Source organism: Hakea prostrata, chromosome 5 (genome assembly GCF_041222555.1).
Source record: "Hakea prostrata isolate BN-2017 chromosome 5, UWA_Hpros_2, whole genome shotgun sequence".
NCBI classification, from domain to species: Eukaryota; Viridiplantae; Streptophyta; class Magnoliopsida; order Proteales; family Proteaceae; genus Hakea; species Hakea prostrata.
Window position 1 is genome coordinate 2,141,692 of NC_142604.1, and position 17,548 is coordinate 2,159,239.

A 17,548-nucleotide genomic window follows, 5' to 3' on the forward strand; every position below is an offset into this window, starting at 1 on the left:
TTTAAAAACAGTTTGTTACTTTCTTGGTATAAAATTAGTACAAGAAAAGTTGTACAGTTTGGAATATAATACGGTATAATTTTGAAATAAAATAACCGATTCTTCTAATTTTCTTCACTTATAACCTATGAGTGTTTATGATATTGGTTATGTAATAGGGTCTTTTAGTTAGTATTTCAACTATTTAGATTTACAATATATGAAGAAGAAGAACAATATACTTATATTCTTCATACAATATACCTTCAATCTAAACTTTCTTAATTTGAAGTCTATATTTTTTTTCTCTTAACAATTGGATCCAATCCAAGAGTAATGTCAAAATGGACTGAACCTCAAATTGGGCCCAATGCAGGAGTAATGTGAATATGGGCTGGGCCGGACCTTAAATTGGACTCAACCCAACCTAGATATAAGGGTGTCAAATTCGATACGGTATTTGATATATACCGACGATATGCTACCTAAAACTGAAACCACACAATTTTTTTTTTGGGTAAGAACTGAAACCATGAATTTCAAAAAAGTTTCCGTACACAATTGACACCCTTAGAATCAAAATTAGATCGCCACGGCCAAGACTTAGCCGATTTACACGGATAACAGATCCTGATTCTAGGGTTAAGATCAATACCCCATTACTGGTCTGAATTGAGAAATCGAGAATGAGAATTTGGTGGGTATGGATATGAAACACTGACCTTCAAGCTCAAATCTCACCTTTGGTTTGGAATACCACGCGCAAGGCTGGATCATGTCCGTACAATCTTTTGCTTTGATCTCTTCTTCGCCACGTAATGGTGGGTCCCACGAGGTCTTGTCTCGCAGCCGCATTGCGCCATGAGTAAACCGGAACAACAAGCGAACAGCTTCGTCAGGCCAGGTTTTCCTGGAAGACACAAGTCATACACACCCCGAATGAAGAAAGACGGAAAACCAATCCTCTGCTTTCTTCCTAAAATCAAACCTTCCATCTTTCTTTGAGATTGTAATTCAGAGAATGGAGTTAGATCCTCGACAGTACGAGCACATTGTAAGTTTTCATTCGATTCATTTCCTTCCTTCTTGCGCAATAATGAAATTAGATTTACGAAATTGCCTTTTTTTTTTTCTCTTAAAATTTGTGGACTTGAATGGTTAAACGAACTTCGATCAGAAAAAAAATCTCCGAAATTTTTTGTTTTCATCGTTACTGATCATTCTTCTGTCTTCTAAATTTTGAGTTATTGAGTTTGGTTGTTGAAAAACCCTTGTTTGATAATTTGGTGTCTCTTATCGGACTTGAGTTTCTTATTCATCAGCGATTAAAAGTTTAATTCTAATCAATTATTGGACGTCTGTGGGATACTATACGGCGTTTTTGTTCAGATTCCTCTTCAAAACCATCTTGTGTCATTCAGATGTTGTTTTTGCTGATGAATGGCGAAGTTTTAAATAAGGGGCTTCTGTTGGGTTAATCACGTTATCTCGTTATCTCGGCCTGTGGAAGAAAAGTTAGTCGGGATAAAGAAGGATGAAAGTGCTAACAGTCTATTTCCGTATGAGAAAACTATGCTACTCTTCTGAATGCAATGTTGGTTAGGTACTACTTTAGGACTGTCCTCTACTCCAGGTTATCTGCCAATTGCTTTAGTCTCTTAGGATATTTTTTATTTCTCAATATTTACTGGAACTGGAAATTTATTATTCTCCATCCTTCATACATTCTGTCTATTTGATGTTGGTTAACAAGAGTGGAAGTGTTGGTGAGTGGGCAATAATGCAGCAAGATATCATTATAAGAATAAGATTGTTTAGACTTCAGCATTGGCAAATTTTTATGCTCTGTATAGGGCTATGTTCTTAATTTATTTAGAGGGATCCTCTTCACAATTCAAATACATTGTCTATGTATCTTGGCCATATCTGCCATCTCCCTGCAGTGGACATTGGGCACTGTAAGGGTTGGGGTGAAGGTGTTTCAGGACTCCAAATTTTTAGGGAAATCAAGATTTTATTCCAGCTCTATGAATCCGTCAGAGAAAAAAAAAAAAAAATCATCTAGAGTATCACCAAAGCATGGAATTTGGGTTAATATAACCCTGCTCTGAGTGGTTGATGGTCAGTGCTTAAGTAAGGCCTACAGGATAAATATATTCAATACTTAAGAAAACTAGAAGATTCCAAGCCAAAGTAGATTTTAGTTGATCCAACTAGAGGCTTCAATATATTATGAAAACCCAACCCCCACTTTCCATTTTACCCCCATGATTGATTCCCACTGCCAAAACCCGAGCTCTTCCAATTCTGTTGCCAGCCCTGTGCCGCCCCCTTTTCCTCTTTGAGGCTGTAATTGATCCCTTAGGGTTTTGAACCAGTTAAAAGAAATTAAGGGAAAAAAAAGAAAGAAAAATAGTACTGAAAGAAGAACAAAGTTATCAGGAGACAGACAATGAAAAGCAAAAAATAGGATCGAGAAAAGGATAATAGGGGTAGAGAAGATAGAGCGAGAGAAGCTGAAACCATTATTTTTCTTAAACCCACTTCATCATTCATATATCGATGTTGCATGTGTATTATTGATTGACTAATGAAGCATCTTGTGGACAAATCTCTTTCTTTTGTCATATGCATTTAAAGTTCTCATGTTCATATTTAATTCCTTCACTGTTTATTTGTAATTGAATAATTATTTACTTATTGATGTATATAAGATGCGGATATTTTTTTTTGGGATGAGCTATCTGCTGTTGAATTCTGACTTATGTGCTAATAACGTAGCAACTTGGACTTTTGTGTTGCTCCTTTTTGATAGGCTATCAATGACAATGATGTTCGCAATACTGTCTTGTCATATCTTGTACATAATTGCTTCAAAGAGACTGCAGAATCATTCATTTCTTGCACTGGGATGAAGCTTCCTGCTGATTTTCCTGTGGACATGGATAAAAGAAAACGTAGGTGATTTTTCCTTTCTTTTTATGCTAAACCAGATGAATGACCTCAATCTTGCCACATGGAGTACCTCCAGTTGAGTGGTAGTCTTGATTCGTGACTTCAATTGTAGATTGAAAACATAAGCGCTGATGTTTGATATTTTTCACAGATCCCTAGGTATATGTTAGCATATATCATGGTTAGTGACCTTGTTATAATGGATTTGGGTGGATCAATCTGATAGAGGATCCTTTTCCATATGATAAGCACAGGCAAAGTGATTAAAATTGTGTCTAAATATTCATAAAATCTTGAATACTACATTTTGGACCATTGAATCTGGTATTTGGGTAATTTCATGACATTGTGATGTAGCCCTAGATTGATGAGGTTCAACTAGGGCCCAGCTTTCCTGGGTCTCAACTCAAAAGTGAGGGTTTAGACTTTTAAGATTTTGGGGTGTTTGATTGGGATAAATAAGAACATAGGTTATATTGGTTGGGTGGTGATGAAACTTGTATAGAACATCGAGAATGATATATGAGGATGATTGTTTAGGTTTTTGTTAAGGCTTGAGACCGTTCTAATTGTTAGATTGGTGTAGATCTAAGTTTGAAAACAAGAAAGGGGTTTATAACATTTAATTTTGGATCATATTTTGATTGAAAAAAAGGGGATGGTAGGTATAGGCTATGGGATGGATTCTAATGGTCAGTTTGAGCTGGAGACATGGTGCAACACTTCGCCAATATCCGGCGAAATTTCGCCAGATTTCGGTAGTTTTGGAGGTGGGCGAAACTGATATGGTCCAAAAATTGCCGGAAATTCGGCGATGTTTTGCAAAATCTCAATATTTTGGAGATTTTTCGCAATTTCTCTCACAATTCTATAGCAGAATCTTCAAGTTTAATGGACAATTTTACCAATTCTGTCGTAATGATTCAAGTCTCAGAAGGCAATGTGCCAAATGTGGTTAAGGAGGAGAATCTTCATAGAATAATTCCTGGAAATAATTCAAATTAGGAAGATATTTTGTAGCAAAATCTTCAAGATCAATAAGCAATCTTATCAATTATATCCTAGTGATATAGGGCCTCAAAAGGCAACGTGTCAAATGTGATTAAGGAAGAATATATACATAAAAGAATTTATGGAAACAATTTAAATTATGGAGGGATTCTGTAATGGAGTCTTCAAGGTCAACCGATTATCTTTCCAATTATGTCCCAATGATTTAGGCCTCATAAGGTAACATGTTAAATGTGGCTAAGAAAGAGAATTTGCATGGAAGAATTTATAGGAAATAATTCAAATTTATTAAGTATTGACATCAAATTAGGGTAGACACCAAATTTGGGTCCAAAATGACTAAAAATACCTCACAGAATGGGGGCGAAGTCTGGCCGAAACACCCCATAAATATAGCCGGTTCGCCTGGTTTGCCAATCGGCGAACCAGCGAAATTTAGCGAAATTTCATTCCTTGGCTGGAGATTGGTTTTAATGGCTAGGGTATATGGAAAACGAAAATAGAAAGCAAAGGGTAATTGGGGATTAGAATTTAGAGGACTAGAAGCTGTTATTGATGAACAATCCATATGATGGCTTGAATTAATCCTTGAACTTTCAGAATTTTTTACAATCTTGAAACTTTTTCAATGGAGATTGAATGGGACAGCTTAGGGGAATAGTAGGAGAGAGGTGGGAACTAGTAAACTAACTAATAAAGCAACAATACTCAAAATAAGCTTTTATTAATCAAATTGTGGGCTCAACTGAGATATTACATCAACATATATAGAAACATTCACTGGCATAAGATTTGGACTAGAATAGAAATTAGGATTCAATCAGGACTAGAGTTACTATTCACGTGAACAGTAACTTAAGCTTTTTCCTATTGGAACTACAACTTGTAAGAAGACTTAAATAAAACAGAAACCACCGAATAAAGGAAAGATGTGATTTTTCTTTTCTCTAAAAAGAAATCACCAAATAAAGGAAAGATGTAATTAAATAAAACTTAAAATAGAAACTAAAATATTAAGAAATATCAAATTTAATTCAAAGTTGAAAATTGAAAATCACCTAATATATGCTGACCATTATGTATGTTACCAAATTTTCTATCAATTAGCATTTTATATGCTAATTTGTTTGTAAAACTTCCATTATGGTGATTATGAAAAATTGAAGTGGAATGTGAAAGTTTCAACAACCATTAGTATGCGGTCCCACCAAATCCAAAACTAATTCTAAAATATAAGATTTTAAGGATATAATTGACATTCAATATAGTTTCTATAAATGAGGGTAATGCCATATTTTTGACTTCTTAGTTTTAAGGGCAAAATAGACATTTCAGATTTGATGTTAACAGCCACTTAACACCGTTAGAAGTGAGGGGGGCAATAGTAATTTCACAATGAAGAGGGTTTGATTAATAATAAAACTAAAGTATAAGGGGGCAATAGTAATTATCCCAATAATTTAATAAGGTCCTGATGAAATCCCAATTGAAGTATGGAAGAGCTTAGGAACCCATGGACTAGTTTGGTTGACTAAGTTGTTTAATAAGATTATGAGCACAGGGAAAATGCCAGATGATTGGAGGAGAAGTGTTGTGGTTCCAATTTATAAAAATAAAGGAGATATTCAAAGTTGTAATAACTATAGAGGCATTAAATTGATGAGCCATACGATGAAATTATGGGAGAGAATAATTGAAACCCGGTTGAGACACTTAACTATAGTTACGGAGAACCAATTTGGGTTTATGCCGGGAAGATCTACAACGGAGGCTATTTACTTAATTAGGAGACTTATGGAAAGGTATAGAGAATGTAGGAAAGACCTTCATATGGTATTTATTGACCTAGAAAAAGCTTATGATAGAGTCCCTAGAGCGTTAATTTGGCAAGTACTAGAGAAAAGAAGTGTTGCAAGTAAATATGTAGATATAGTTAAGGATATGTATGATGGTTCGGTGACTAGTGTTAGAACAGTGGGGGGACAAAGTAATGAATTCCCGATAACAGTTGGGCTACATCAAGGGTCAACTTTAAGCCCATATCTATTTGCACTGGTAATGGATGAATTAACCAAAGACATTCAAGATGAGGTCCCCAGTGTATGCTTTTTGCGGATGATATTGTGTTGATTGATGAGACCCAAGTGGGGATTAATACCAAATTAGAATCATGGAGAGTAGCTTTGGAATCAAAAGGCTTTAAACTTAGTAGATCGAAGACAGAATATCTAGTTTGTAACTTTAGTCATGATCGGGCGAGATGATGAAGTGGTGATACTTGACGATAAAGAGATTCCTCGAGTGATTGTTTTAGGTACCTAGGTTCAATCATAAGTAAAAGAGGTGATTTAGAAGATGAGGTTTCCCAAAGAATTAAAATAGGGTGGATGAAGTGGAGAGGTGCATCTGGGGTCTTATGTGATCGGCGTATTCCATTAAAGCTTAAAGGAAAATTTTATAGGACTGTTGTCCGACCAGCTATGATGTACGGTGCAGAGTGTTGGGCTGTTAAGAAGAATCATATAGATAAACTCAGTGTAGCAGAAATGAGGATGCTAAGATGGATGAGTGGCAAAACTAGGATGGATAAGATAAGAAACGATCATATTAGAGTTGGTCTGGGAGTTGCTCCTATAAGTGATAAGCTTAGAGAAAGTCGTTTGAGGTGGCACGGCCACGTTCAACGGAGACCTATAAATGCTCCTGTTCGGAGAAGTGATATAATCCATATTGAAGGAACTAGAAGAGCTAGGGGTAGACCTAAGATAACCTTAGGAGAAGTGGTGAGAAAGGATATGTATAGCTTAGGCCTTGTATCTAGCATGGCCTTGAACAGAACTGATTGGAGGGCAAGAATCCATGTAGCCGACCCCATTTAGTTGGGAAAAGGCTTATTGTTGTTGTTGTTGTTGTAATTTAATTTCTTGAAGAGGAGTTATCTTTCCATTCTTGTTATCACTAATTAATATCCTTGTTTCATTAGAAATGGTAAGAGACGCAATTCATGTGCATTTTTGTGGATGAATTTGAATTGTATGATATGCGAAGTACCAACTTTCCTGGTTCTTGTGTCAGCAATTGTCCATTTTGCATTGGAGGGAAATGCTCTCAAGGCCATTGAATTGACAGAACAGCTGGCACCCAACTTACTTGAGGAAAACAGGGACCTTCATTTTGATCTTTTGAGCCTTCATTTTGTTCAGCTTGTTTGCTCTAGAAAATGGTGAGTGATCTGTCAAGCACGAAACAGGGAAACATTACCTGTATTCTTTAATTGAATTTAATTTTCCTTGGCAGCACAGAAGCTTTGGAATTTGCTCAAACCAAGCTGACACCATTTGGGAAGGCTCACAAATATGTTGAGAAACTGGAGGTACTTTTGCAGAATAAATGAAACCACCGTTAAGTTATCTTATTTGGTTATAGTTATACAACACCATGTTTGCTAAATTGAGTTGTACTTCCCCTGAAAGTGATGCAGGGAAGAATTGGCAAAATACCAGCATGTGAACCGGGTTCTCAAAAAGAATCCTGAGAGCCAATTTCTCCTTGTGGCAGAAAGTACTTTAGATTATGACATGATTGAACATGGATGAATAAATATAACTTCCCCTACACCATAAAGCAAATTTGAGGTCTATTTTTTTATTTATAAATTGATTGATGATATGTTGATGTTCATTTATTTGTGTCTTTTGGTTCAAACACCTTGTGTTACCGTTCTGGATTATTATGACTCACAGTCAAGAATGGGAGATATAGCCTTTGGTTTTTAGAATTTTTCAGTGAAGCTCTTGAATATGATGAAATGTTAGGGCTGCTAGGAGCCTGGGACAGAGGTATATGTATTTTTTTTCCTGCTATGTTTTTGTAGCAAACCCCATTTAGTTGGGATGAGTTTTGTTGTTGTAGTTGTTTTTGTTTTTGTTTTTTTTGCAGTATTAGAATGTTGAAGGTTGTGTAGGTCTTGTTTTGGAAATCACTATTCAAGGGGCCATTCTAGGATTCCATTTCTGAGTCCCGTGGCAAAAAATGAACCCCTGTTCCATCATCTCTTCCAAATTGATGTTCCAATATCTTGTCATTTCTCTCCAAGCTCTCTCTTTTTCCTGCTGCTGCTGGAGTTGGTGGCATTATGATTTTTGTCTTTGGTGTAGAATGTAAAATAGTGTATATGTAATCAATTTCTTGTTCAATTTAATCAATGGTTTCCCCCCTTGATTTGTCTTTACTGTAACATTTGGACATTTACAGGACTTCATGGCCTTGTTGGCTTATGAGGAACCAGAAAAATCGCCAATGTTTCATCTACTTAGTTTGGATTATCGGCAGCGTGTTGCAGATAATTTAAATCAAACAATTCTGGGTTTGCCTTTTTCCTTTGCACCTTTGTGTAGCATCTCTGTTTCTAGGATCATTTTGTAAATAAATTTGGTCTTACCTTGAACTCATAAAACTGACTGCTAGTTTCTTTTGCACCATTGATGCTAGCACATGCTAACTTGCCAAGCCATTCTGCAATGGAAAGGCTGATACAACAAATCACGGTGGTTAGGCAACATTTGCATCAAGAGCTTGGAAAGGTAAAAGTGTGGATGAAACAAAAGTCTTCCTCTTAAAATATGATGGGGCTGTCACGGTGGCTGATTATGCCTGTTCCCGAAAGACATTTATGGAGAAGCCTTGCTTATGTTGTTGGAAGTTATAATTCAATTTGTTCTGTTGGCTTAATGCATTCATCAGAAATTATAATTTAATTGAATTGGCAGGATGAACATCCACCATTTTCTTTGACATCTTTCCTGAAGAGCTGAAAAAGTTGGCCAGGATTTTCAACAGGCAAACGGTGAGGCATATTGCATCGTCTTCAGATCATCTGGTGTAATATTTCGTCATGGGTGCATCGTTTGTTGAGATTTAACTGAAGAGGATGTTGTGTATCCAGTCCTCTGCTATCTGGTGAGACATGCCTTCTGCAGTTAAGTGTGCAGATTGAAAATCAGGTGCTTGTTGCTGGATTTGGGACTTGCCTTGTTCATGGGTTGTTGGTCTTGGTGATTGAGGGCGTGGCTAGTCTCCGTTTGCATTTGTAATTTGGTTAGAAGAGTGAGCTTTTCTGTTTTATTTTAGGGGTGTAGTTTTCACGGTTAGTCAGTGAACGCTTTTTTTTACCTGCTGGGAAGAAATTTTCTGTAATGACTATGGCTTCTGATTCTGCTCCCAATCTGTCTTATCTTTCCCTTTCTGAAAGAAAAAAAAAATAGAGGAAAGGAAGTGGTGGTACCAATTGTCCATGCTGCTTTTAAGAATTAGGGCTCTAAATGTATTATTTCATATGAAAATGAGAGATGCTTATGGCATTACAAAAGGGGCAAAGTAATGAACTTTCTGATTACAGTCAGATCGCATTAAGGTTCTACTCTTAAGTCACTATTTGTTTGCACTTGTAATAGACGATTTCATTGGTCACACGCAATTCAAGGTACTTTGGTATATATATTATCCAGAGATGATATTGTTTTGGTCGATGAGACAACAGAAGGGACGTTAAGTTGGACACATGGATAACAACTTTGAAACTAAAAGATCTTAGGATAAGTAGAGCAATAACAAAATATATGATGTATAATTTTAATCAAAGTGTGAGAAGCAATGAAGTAGTAAGATTGAGGATAGAGATACTACAAAGTAACTGTTCTAGATGCTTGGGTTCTATCATTAATAGTGAAAGTGACATAGATGATATTTCTCATAGCATTAAGGTGGTAGGATGGTTAAAATGGAAAGATGCTTTGGGTGTTTTATGGGACAAAAATATGCTTTTTTTTTTTCTTTTTCCAAAAAACCGAAGGTATGCTCATTAAGCTTTAAAAGGAATTTCTAAGACATCAAATTTGTTCAAATGAAAAATAAGAAGATGAAATTGGGATAGGACTTGATGTGTAGAGCAGGTAGGAAGAGCCAGGGTGCTTGGGTGCTTGAAACTCTCTGTTGCATCATTATTAAAATTTCAATATCTGAGTTTCTTGTAAAATTAATGTCACCTACTGAATTATTCAATTTATAAATCAAATTCTCTATGTAAGTAAAAATTACCTGACACTAATGTTGTTATCTTTTGATAAATTGAGCATCAATATTAAGGGGTGGTGCTGGAAATTTTCCACACACACCCCAAAAAAAAAAAAAAAAAATCTCTGTTGCTAAGTGCTAACCCAACTACAGAGCTAAGGCAGTTCGGTCTCTCTGTTCGTGCAGAGGCTCTAGCACCGGGGTTCAATCAGAATCAAATGGCGAGTCTGGTGTTCCCAGTAGCAAGCTTGTCATCGTCCTTACAGAACCCAAGACGTCTCAAGGACAACTCTACGCCATCCCTCCTCTGCAAAGGGCTTATTTTCCCAACAAGGTTTACCAACTTGCTTCTCTTATCCATTATCTCATTTCATTTCTATTTGGTTTTGGTTTTGGTTTCTATTCAATTTAAGGATTTATTTGAGTTTTTGTTCTTCAACTCCGAGCTTCCTATTTTATCTTCTGTTTTGCAACTGTTGCTCTTGCTCTTTCCAGTTTTAAATTCACAGAAAACCCAATTCAACGGGTGATTTCTCGCTTTGTTTTGCGACACTTGTATAGCAAAAAACCAATTTTGTGAGATATGAATCATGTCCTGCCCGCCAGAGCAGAGACAGAAGCCAGGGTTTTCATGATGCAATCCAGAGAATTCTTTCATTATTCCCAAATCCATGGGACCAAAACTCCTCTCTTACGTTTTTTGAAATCATATTTGCGTGGCCACTGCAAGTTATTGAGCTTCCCTTATCTGTCCTAGAAGCTATTTTCATTTTAGTTTTTATTCAGCAGGTTTAAATGGGAACATGGCTACCCTAAGAAAGCCAGTTTATACGTACTTAAGTGTGGGGTTACCAAGACGAAGGAAGCTTCTTCGACGAAATCTGCTCCATTCATTAGTGAACCTCACAAGTACTTTGATCAGGTTGTCATCACAGTTCGTTCTGGAGATGGAGGCCATGGAGCCATTCTTAGTATGCCTATGCCCAAGCCAGACCAAAAGATGTCTTCTAAGTCATCTAAGAAATATGACCAGGAGAGAAAGAAGAAGAGTTCTTACAAAAGGGATTTTGATGGGTCGCTTATTCTGCCGATGGGTGGTCATGGAGGAGATGTAATCATTTATGCTGATGAGGGCAAAGATTCCTTACTGGAATTTCACAGGAAGAGTCGCTACAATGCAAAACGTGGGGGAAATGTTGCTGCCATGGGTGTGTTGACTTCCCAACTGCATGACGGACTCGCTGCTCCCACATTGCGTATTCCAGTGCCTGTAGGTTTGTGCACTTCATTGATTTATAATTTTAGATACTCCAGGCTTAGCTTGCATCTATTTTGGTAGGGATTACAGAGACTGGGGATCAAGCGCTTTATATTCCTTTCACTTCTGGAACAATTCCTAGTGCTCCAACAAAATAGGACATGCTATTGGCCAAATTGTATTGTCAAGAAAGGTCTGTAGGTGTCCCTTGAGTAGTTGTTGTTTCACTTTTACAGGTACTGTTGTAAAACGCAAGCGAGGAAAGCTTCTGGCTGATTTAGCACTTCCAGGTCAAGAAGTTCTAGTCGCGAGGGGTGGGCAAGGGGGGGTGAGTCATCCAGAGTTTGTGATCACTTGTTTCCATGGCATGTTTGATATATCATTTGAATCTCTTTCCTTTTGACCTTCCATTGGAGATCCTCTCATCCCATATTGATCTGTAATGCTATCTTTAGAATAATGAAGACCTCTGGTGTCAAGAGCACAGGGCCTTCTACCCCCACCTGACTGGAGAAAGATCAAACATTTTTGTCAACTTCAAAACTACACTCTTTTAGTTGTTTCAGAAAAGAATGATTGTTTTGATTGAGACTGGAGACTGTTGTACTTTATCACCTTATTGATATTACTATGGTGCTCCTTTGCATGCCATTGTACATGGTGGTCATGCATGAGCTATTATTTATCTTTTATCTTGCTTTTGGCAGATTAGCTTGTTAGAGATGCCTGAACATAAGAGAAAACGAGTGATGGCCTTAACAAGTAATATCAAGAGAGATGAGGATGACAAGGTATGACAACATCTCTTACTTCAAACATTTACCATATCATGATTAGAACATGTTTTCATGAAATATGTGTGGTCATCCCAAAGCATTTTCTCAGTCTCACTCTTAAAGAGTTTGTTCTTGAAGAATATTTAGTTGGCAGTACACAGGAAGTATGTGAGTGATGCTCCTAGAAATTGTCAAGCCTCCAGATCTACAAAGATATCCTGTGAAAGGTGGTTAAACGTGACCCGATCGTTGGGGTCGGGAGGCCACCTCCAAAGCTTAAGTTAGTCACTGAACTAATCACAACGCTCTGGCTAGATGCAGAGCGTAAAAATGAATACGAGTATTAGGGAAACGATTCAAATACCTCTAGAGTGAGTGGGTCATTCGTTTATGTAGACTTTACCTCCAAGTCTCGACCGTAAGATGAGTTTATGATCTTTGCGGATGACTGTCCGATTGTAGAGTTCTTCCCTGGATCTTCGGAGGTGCAGGTAGTTACCAATCTTAGCACGATTCCTTATCCGTCTTGACGATAGTTGCTTCCTATAAGTTAGCTCCGCCTACCGCAAGATTCGGGAGGTCTTTCGTGACTGGTAACAATAGTGCGGCGCCCTCATACGATCGTGAGATTAGGTTAAAGTAGGTCCCGATTGTGGTCTAACCAGGATAGAGTGTTCGAACCTGGTCCAATGGGTTCAGTGCAATTTTCTTCGTATCAGTGAGTGTTGTTGTTCACTGATTTTAACTGTGCACTGCTGACTTCTGTAACTTATGTTTTGGTTTATTCTTTAAGGGAAATCTCATCATTCAGTTTGTTTCATGTTCTTGGAGTTAATATTATATGAGCCTAATTTTGGTTTGTTTCACATGCCATTCATTCATGCTGGCAACTTATAATTCTGGTTTAATGTATCAGAAAGCATTTCTAAGGAATCTTACATTAATACTATATGATCTGCCTGCTTGGAACAAGTCACATGCTACTTCAAAAGTTTTCATCTCTCCAATACCCAATCCAGCTGTAGAATAACCATAACTTTTGACCCAAAGCTAAACAGGATCTATTCAATCTGATTAGCTTGTTTTTGGGCATATTATGTCAGCTTTGGCTTGGACTACTTTATTCTATAAGTTAATATATATCCATATCTTTGTGTATTTGTGTGTGTATTGCGGGTGAACAATTAAGTTATATTAACATTCACAAATAATTGATGCACATTCCTAGTTTTCTGCTGTCCAATTTAAGCTAATACAAACCTAGAACCTAATTGCTTCAGGTTCTACATTTTGCCCTTCGCTTCACCTGCCATCTTGCCCCGATAGAAAAAAACTGTCCCTTCGCCTCTAATAGACGACTGGTTTGACAAGATCAAATGTTGCATATGTAAATTTGGCATTGTTGTCTCATTTATCTACTCCTGTTATGACTTCAATTCTTAAAGATTGCTTTTGCTCCCGGGATCCTCTTGTGAACACCATAACGTGATTGATTTCTTCTTCTACATGGACCTAGTAAGGTCTGCATTTCTAGCACTTGTCTTCTCTGACCCCTTCATAAATTGGTGCCTCGTAGTCTCATATCTTGATCAATTTATGCTTTGGATAATAGTTCAAATACCTAAAACTCAGTGGCTTCAGCCTTCTTTTAATCTCTGATCCTATCAATAGAATCCATCTCCCTTGTTTGTTTAGGATGAAGCCATGGCTATGTTCTGTGCTTAAATAATACATTTTACATCTTAATCCATAATTTTATATGTGAAAGCTAGCTTTGTCAATTCATCGCAGGTCTTACTTCTTGGTCAACCCGGGGAGGAGGTTAGTCTGGAGCTGATACTGAGAGTAGTTGCTGATGTTGGTTTAGTGGTGAGTACTGTCTTTTGGTCTGGTTTCCTCCTTGATTTAACATTCTACCATTTGTAATGCCAAGAACAATGGTTTACCTTTTGTTTTTATTTTTTGTTTTGCATCGCATCTGTAAGAAGTCATTACTGGTACTTTAACTTCATATAGATGAAAATTTGTAGAATTTCAAAGGTTATAGGCCACATTTCTGCAACCATAGTTATTTCCTGAAATATGATGTAGATTCAGATCATTCTTGACTGTCTGAATATTAAGTCGCTTTCCTTTTTTCCGTCCTTTCCGCTGTTGTTTCTTTCTCATATTAGTGGTTTTGGGTCACCTTTCTGCAACCATAGTTATTTCCTGATATATGATATAGATGCAGATCATTCTTGACTGTCTGAATATTAGGTTGCTTCCCCTGCCCTCTGTCTTTCCTCTGTTGCTTCTTTCTCATAATAGTGGTTTTGAGTCAATGCAAATGAAGTTGAAACAAACTCCCATAGCATCGAAAAAAGTTTCAATGGGTGAGGGTGTTTGCCCCAACTTCGTTTGTGTTGAGTCAAATTAGAGTTGAACAAGTTTAATATTGGTTCAAATTAAGCTATAATCAGATCAGAATAGAGAAAATGAAATCTGCTTCAGGCTACTGTCTTCTTGAAAGTTGAAACCATCTGGGTATGGAATCTGTCCAAATTAAGTTGTTACACCTTGCTTTCTCTTGCTGCAGGGACTTCCAAATGCTGGAAAATCAACCCTTTTGGCTGCCATCACACTTGCGAAACCTGATATTGCAGATTATCCATTCACAACATTAATTCCAAATCTTGGACGCCTTGATGGTGACCCTAGTTTAGGGGCAGGCAAGTATACATCTGAGGCAACATTGGCCGATTTGCCTGGTCTAATTGAAGGTGCTCACCTGGGGAAGGTATTTGATGTTTGTGGATACCTCTTTTTTCATCCCCTTTCCAAATTACTGATTTGCTAATATCTAGAACATACCCATCATGCAGGGTCTTGGTCGGAATTTTCTGAGACACTTAAGGAGGACTCGACTATTAGTCCATGTTGTTGATGCAGCTGCTGACAATCCTGTGAAAGATTATAGAACTGTTAAAGAAGTATGATTTGCAACCTCCATCCCTCTCTACCTTTTTGGTTGTTTCTTTGGCAGATGGACTCATCATAATCAAATTCAGAGAGATATGGAATCTCAAAATCCAAACTAAACTTTATTCAAGTGGGGAGAGCTTTTTAGATTGGTGGAGATTTTGACTTTCCTTTAGTTTTCCATTACTCATCCATATTTTTTCAAGTTCATTTCTAGGAAACAGAAATCTATGATTTTACCTTAAGGTGGTTCATCTTGGAAGTGCAAATTGGGTACTAGACTTGCGTTAAAGTGATTAATCCTTTATGGTACTCATGATTCTGCATTATTTAATATTTCTAGTCAGGTAATTTCTCTTCCAGAGTGGTGAGTGATCTAGGGTTTTTTTCTGGAATATTTTGGAGTTTCCTTTCTGGTCAGCTTATGTTCTTTGGCAAAAATTTTAATTCCTTGCAATTACAAGAGCTTGTCAGGAGAGATTTTTTTCTTCTTCTTTCAGTTCTGTTTGTCTCTGGTTGTTGGTTTGCAATTTTTTTTAATATCATACCTTTTGTTACTTCCTATGGTGTTTTGAATTTTGTTCACTCTTTTGACTACTAGTCTTGATCGGTGTTTTGGGTTATCTAATCTTAATGTGATGTGCTGGCTTTGTAATTTCTTATGTCATCCACTTGCAATAACTAATTTACTTTTCTTGCTTTTGGGACTTGTGGAATTTAAGTACTTTACATTTTGTAGGAATTGCGGATGTACAATCCTGAATACCTTGAGCGGCCATATGTTGTCGTGTTAAATAAGATTGACCTTCCAGAGGTAAATTAGTATGTATGCTTCTGGTGTCCAAGTTTCCCTGTATATACCAACCCCAACCCCCCACACCCCCCCCCCCCCTGCGCGGGCGGGGGAAGACACACAAGTTTAAGGGAGTGACAATAAAGGGCACAATTTTTTTTTACATATTTGTGTACTTAGCTTGCTTCTTTATTTCAGGCGAGTGATAGGTTGGCTTCTTTGATTCAAGAGATATCAGCAATTGGATGCGATGAGATACCCTCTGATCGAGAAAAACTACTGCCCTCAAATAGTGAACATGCAACCACACCTGTGGTTTCCCCTACTAGAGATAAGAAGGAAAAAGAAATCGAGGAATATCCACGTCCTCTATCTGTTGTGGGTGTGAGCGTTCTGTAAGTTTAGCTTTTCTTTTTATGCATCACTTCATTTACTTTCGTGAGTGTGATCTACCATCTATCCGGTTCTGATTTCTTGTTTGCATTTGGATCTGTCTATAATCTAAGGTCTTGGCATCCTCATTCTTCAGTTTCTAGTTCAGGTTCTCAAATGCAATTTGCTGCAGTTATGTGTCCTTTGTGTCAAGGGGTGTCAAAAGATTGATTGGGACATTGAGTTGTTGATCTTTTATACCCTGTATAGTGTGGTTTAATGTTACCCAGGATACAGATTCCATCTATCTGGGAGACTTCAACCAAATGTACTTAGACTTGAAAAATCCATAAATATTTAAGAAACATGTAGGCATAGAGCAGTTTAACTCCTGTATCTTTTAAGTTGGTTGCATTACCGTCTCAATATTTTGGAGACCACATGTCAATCAGACTAGAAATGTCGATACCTCTGTTACTCTTTTGGTCCTTGAGGTTCATCATCTGAACAATTGTATGCTCCTCTCTCAATATCAGAGAAAGAGAGAATGTTCTGAACAGATCAAAATATGAACTTACTGGTAGTGGCCAATTTAAAGACCTTAAAATTCAATAAAATCTATGAGTTAGTTTACTTGAGGCATTTTCTCCTGGTAGTTGTGTAATTGCTTTCATGGAGGTCATTTTTAACATTTCCTGAAATAGTCATTCCTTGCCCAAGTCATTTCATCTGGTTCTTTTGTTGACTACAGTCATTATGATATTTATTTCAAGTTACTCCTTGCAGTAAAGGTATCAGGATCAATGAGATGTTGAAGGAGATCAGGGCTGCATTAAGGAAGTGCCAAGGTTTTGACAAAGCATCGGAACTGAGTATGGAATGATGGGAAGTAAAAGCTACAAAAGCAGCATGTAAACGTGATAACCCAGTGATATCCATGTCCTCGTTTTTGTGGAGCTTAAGCTGATTCGAGTGTGCAGAGATACCTTCCCAAAGCTGATTGGCCTATCTTCAAACCATAAAAATTGCTGAGTTCAGCGGCAGTCCCTATATTATACCAAATGCAGGAAATAATTTTTCTTCTTTAGTCACCAAGGGGTTGTGCTATCTCTAGTTTTAAAGAACCACCTCAAACTAAGCTGTATTCCGGAAGCTTAAATTCTAAAAGAAAAAGGGCGATTTCTGAGGGGATTTTAGTGAGATTAGTTTCGACGGGTGATGGGACTTGGGATTTTAGTTTGGGTTATTGCCACCGAAGATTTGATTAAAGTGAAATTATGCAAGTATCAAATCAACATTCCGTTGTAGTCTAGTTGGTCAGGATACTCGGCTCTCACCCGAGAGACCCGGGTTCAAGTCCCGGCAACGGAA

At 37.4% G+C, this 17,548-nt stretch overlaps 2 protein-coding genes and 1 non-coding gene across 5 annotated transcripts; all 3 read left to right on the forward strand.

The window, feature by feature from the left end:
* The first annotated feature begins 861 nt into the window (after window positions 1–861).
* Window positions 862–9,637, forward strand: LOC149014351 (LisH and RanBPM domains containing protein). Of its 2 annotated transcripts, XM_089155604.1 has the most exons (8): window positions 862–1,033; window positions 1,369–1,582; window positions 2,795–2,936; window positions 7,021–7,168; window positions 7,243–7,318; window positions 8,200–8,311; window positions 8,437–8,528; window positions 8,715–9,637. In XM_089155604.1, exons 3-8 carry the CDS (start codon window positions 2,891–2,893, stop codon window positions 8,757–8,759), a joined length of 519 nt encoding a protein of 172 aa, XP_089011730.1. In that variant the 5' UTR covers window positions 862–1,033; window positions 1,369–1,582; window positions 2,795–2,890; the 3' UTR covers window positions 8,760–9,637. The 2 variants fall into 2 exon arrangements, with proteins under 2 accessions (XP_089011730.1, XP_089011729.1); XM_089155603.1 differs by lacking the exon at window positions 1,369–1,582 and having other exon boundaries at window positions 8,715–9,631.
* A 498-nt stretch (window positions 9,638–10,135) lies between these two features.
* Window positions 10,136–17,421, forward strand: LOC149014352 (putative GTP-binding protein OBGC2). 2 transcript variants are annotated; one of them, XM_089155465.1, is made up of 10 exons: window positions 10,136–10,351; window positions 10,804–11,291; window positions 11,512–11,603; window positions 11,983–12,066; window positions 13,843–13,920; window positions 14,630–14,830; window positions 14,916–15,023; window positions 15,752–15,826; window positions 16,004–16,200; window positions 16,964–17,421. In XM_089155465.1, the coding sequence occupies exons 1-10, from the start codon at window positions 10,236–10,238 to the stop codon at window positions 17,058–17,060; spliced, it is 1,536 nt and encodes a 511-aa protein (XP_089011591.1). In that variant the 5' UTR covers window positions 10,136–10,235; the 3' UTR covers window positions 17,061–17,421. The 2 variants fall into 2 exon arrangements, with proteins under 2 accessions (XP_089011591.1, XP_089011592.1); XM_089155466.1 differs by having other exon boundaries at window positions 10,807–11,291.
* A 54-nt stretch (window positions 17,422–17,475) lies between these two features.
* Window positions 17,476–17,548, forward strand: TRNAE-CUC (transfer RNA glutamic acid (anticodon CUC)). Its single transcript has one exon. It is a non-coding gene; the product is annotated as a tRNA-Glu (tRNA).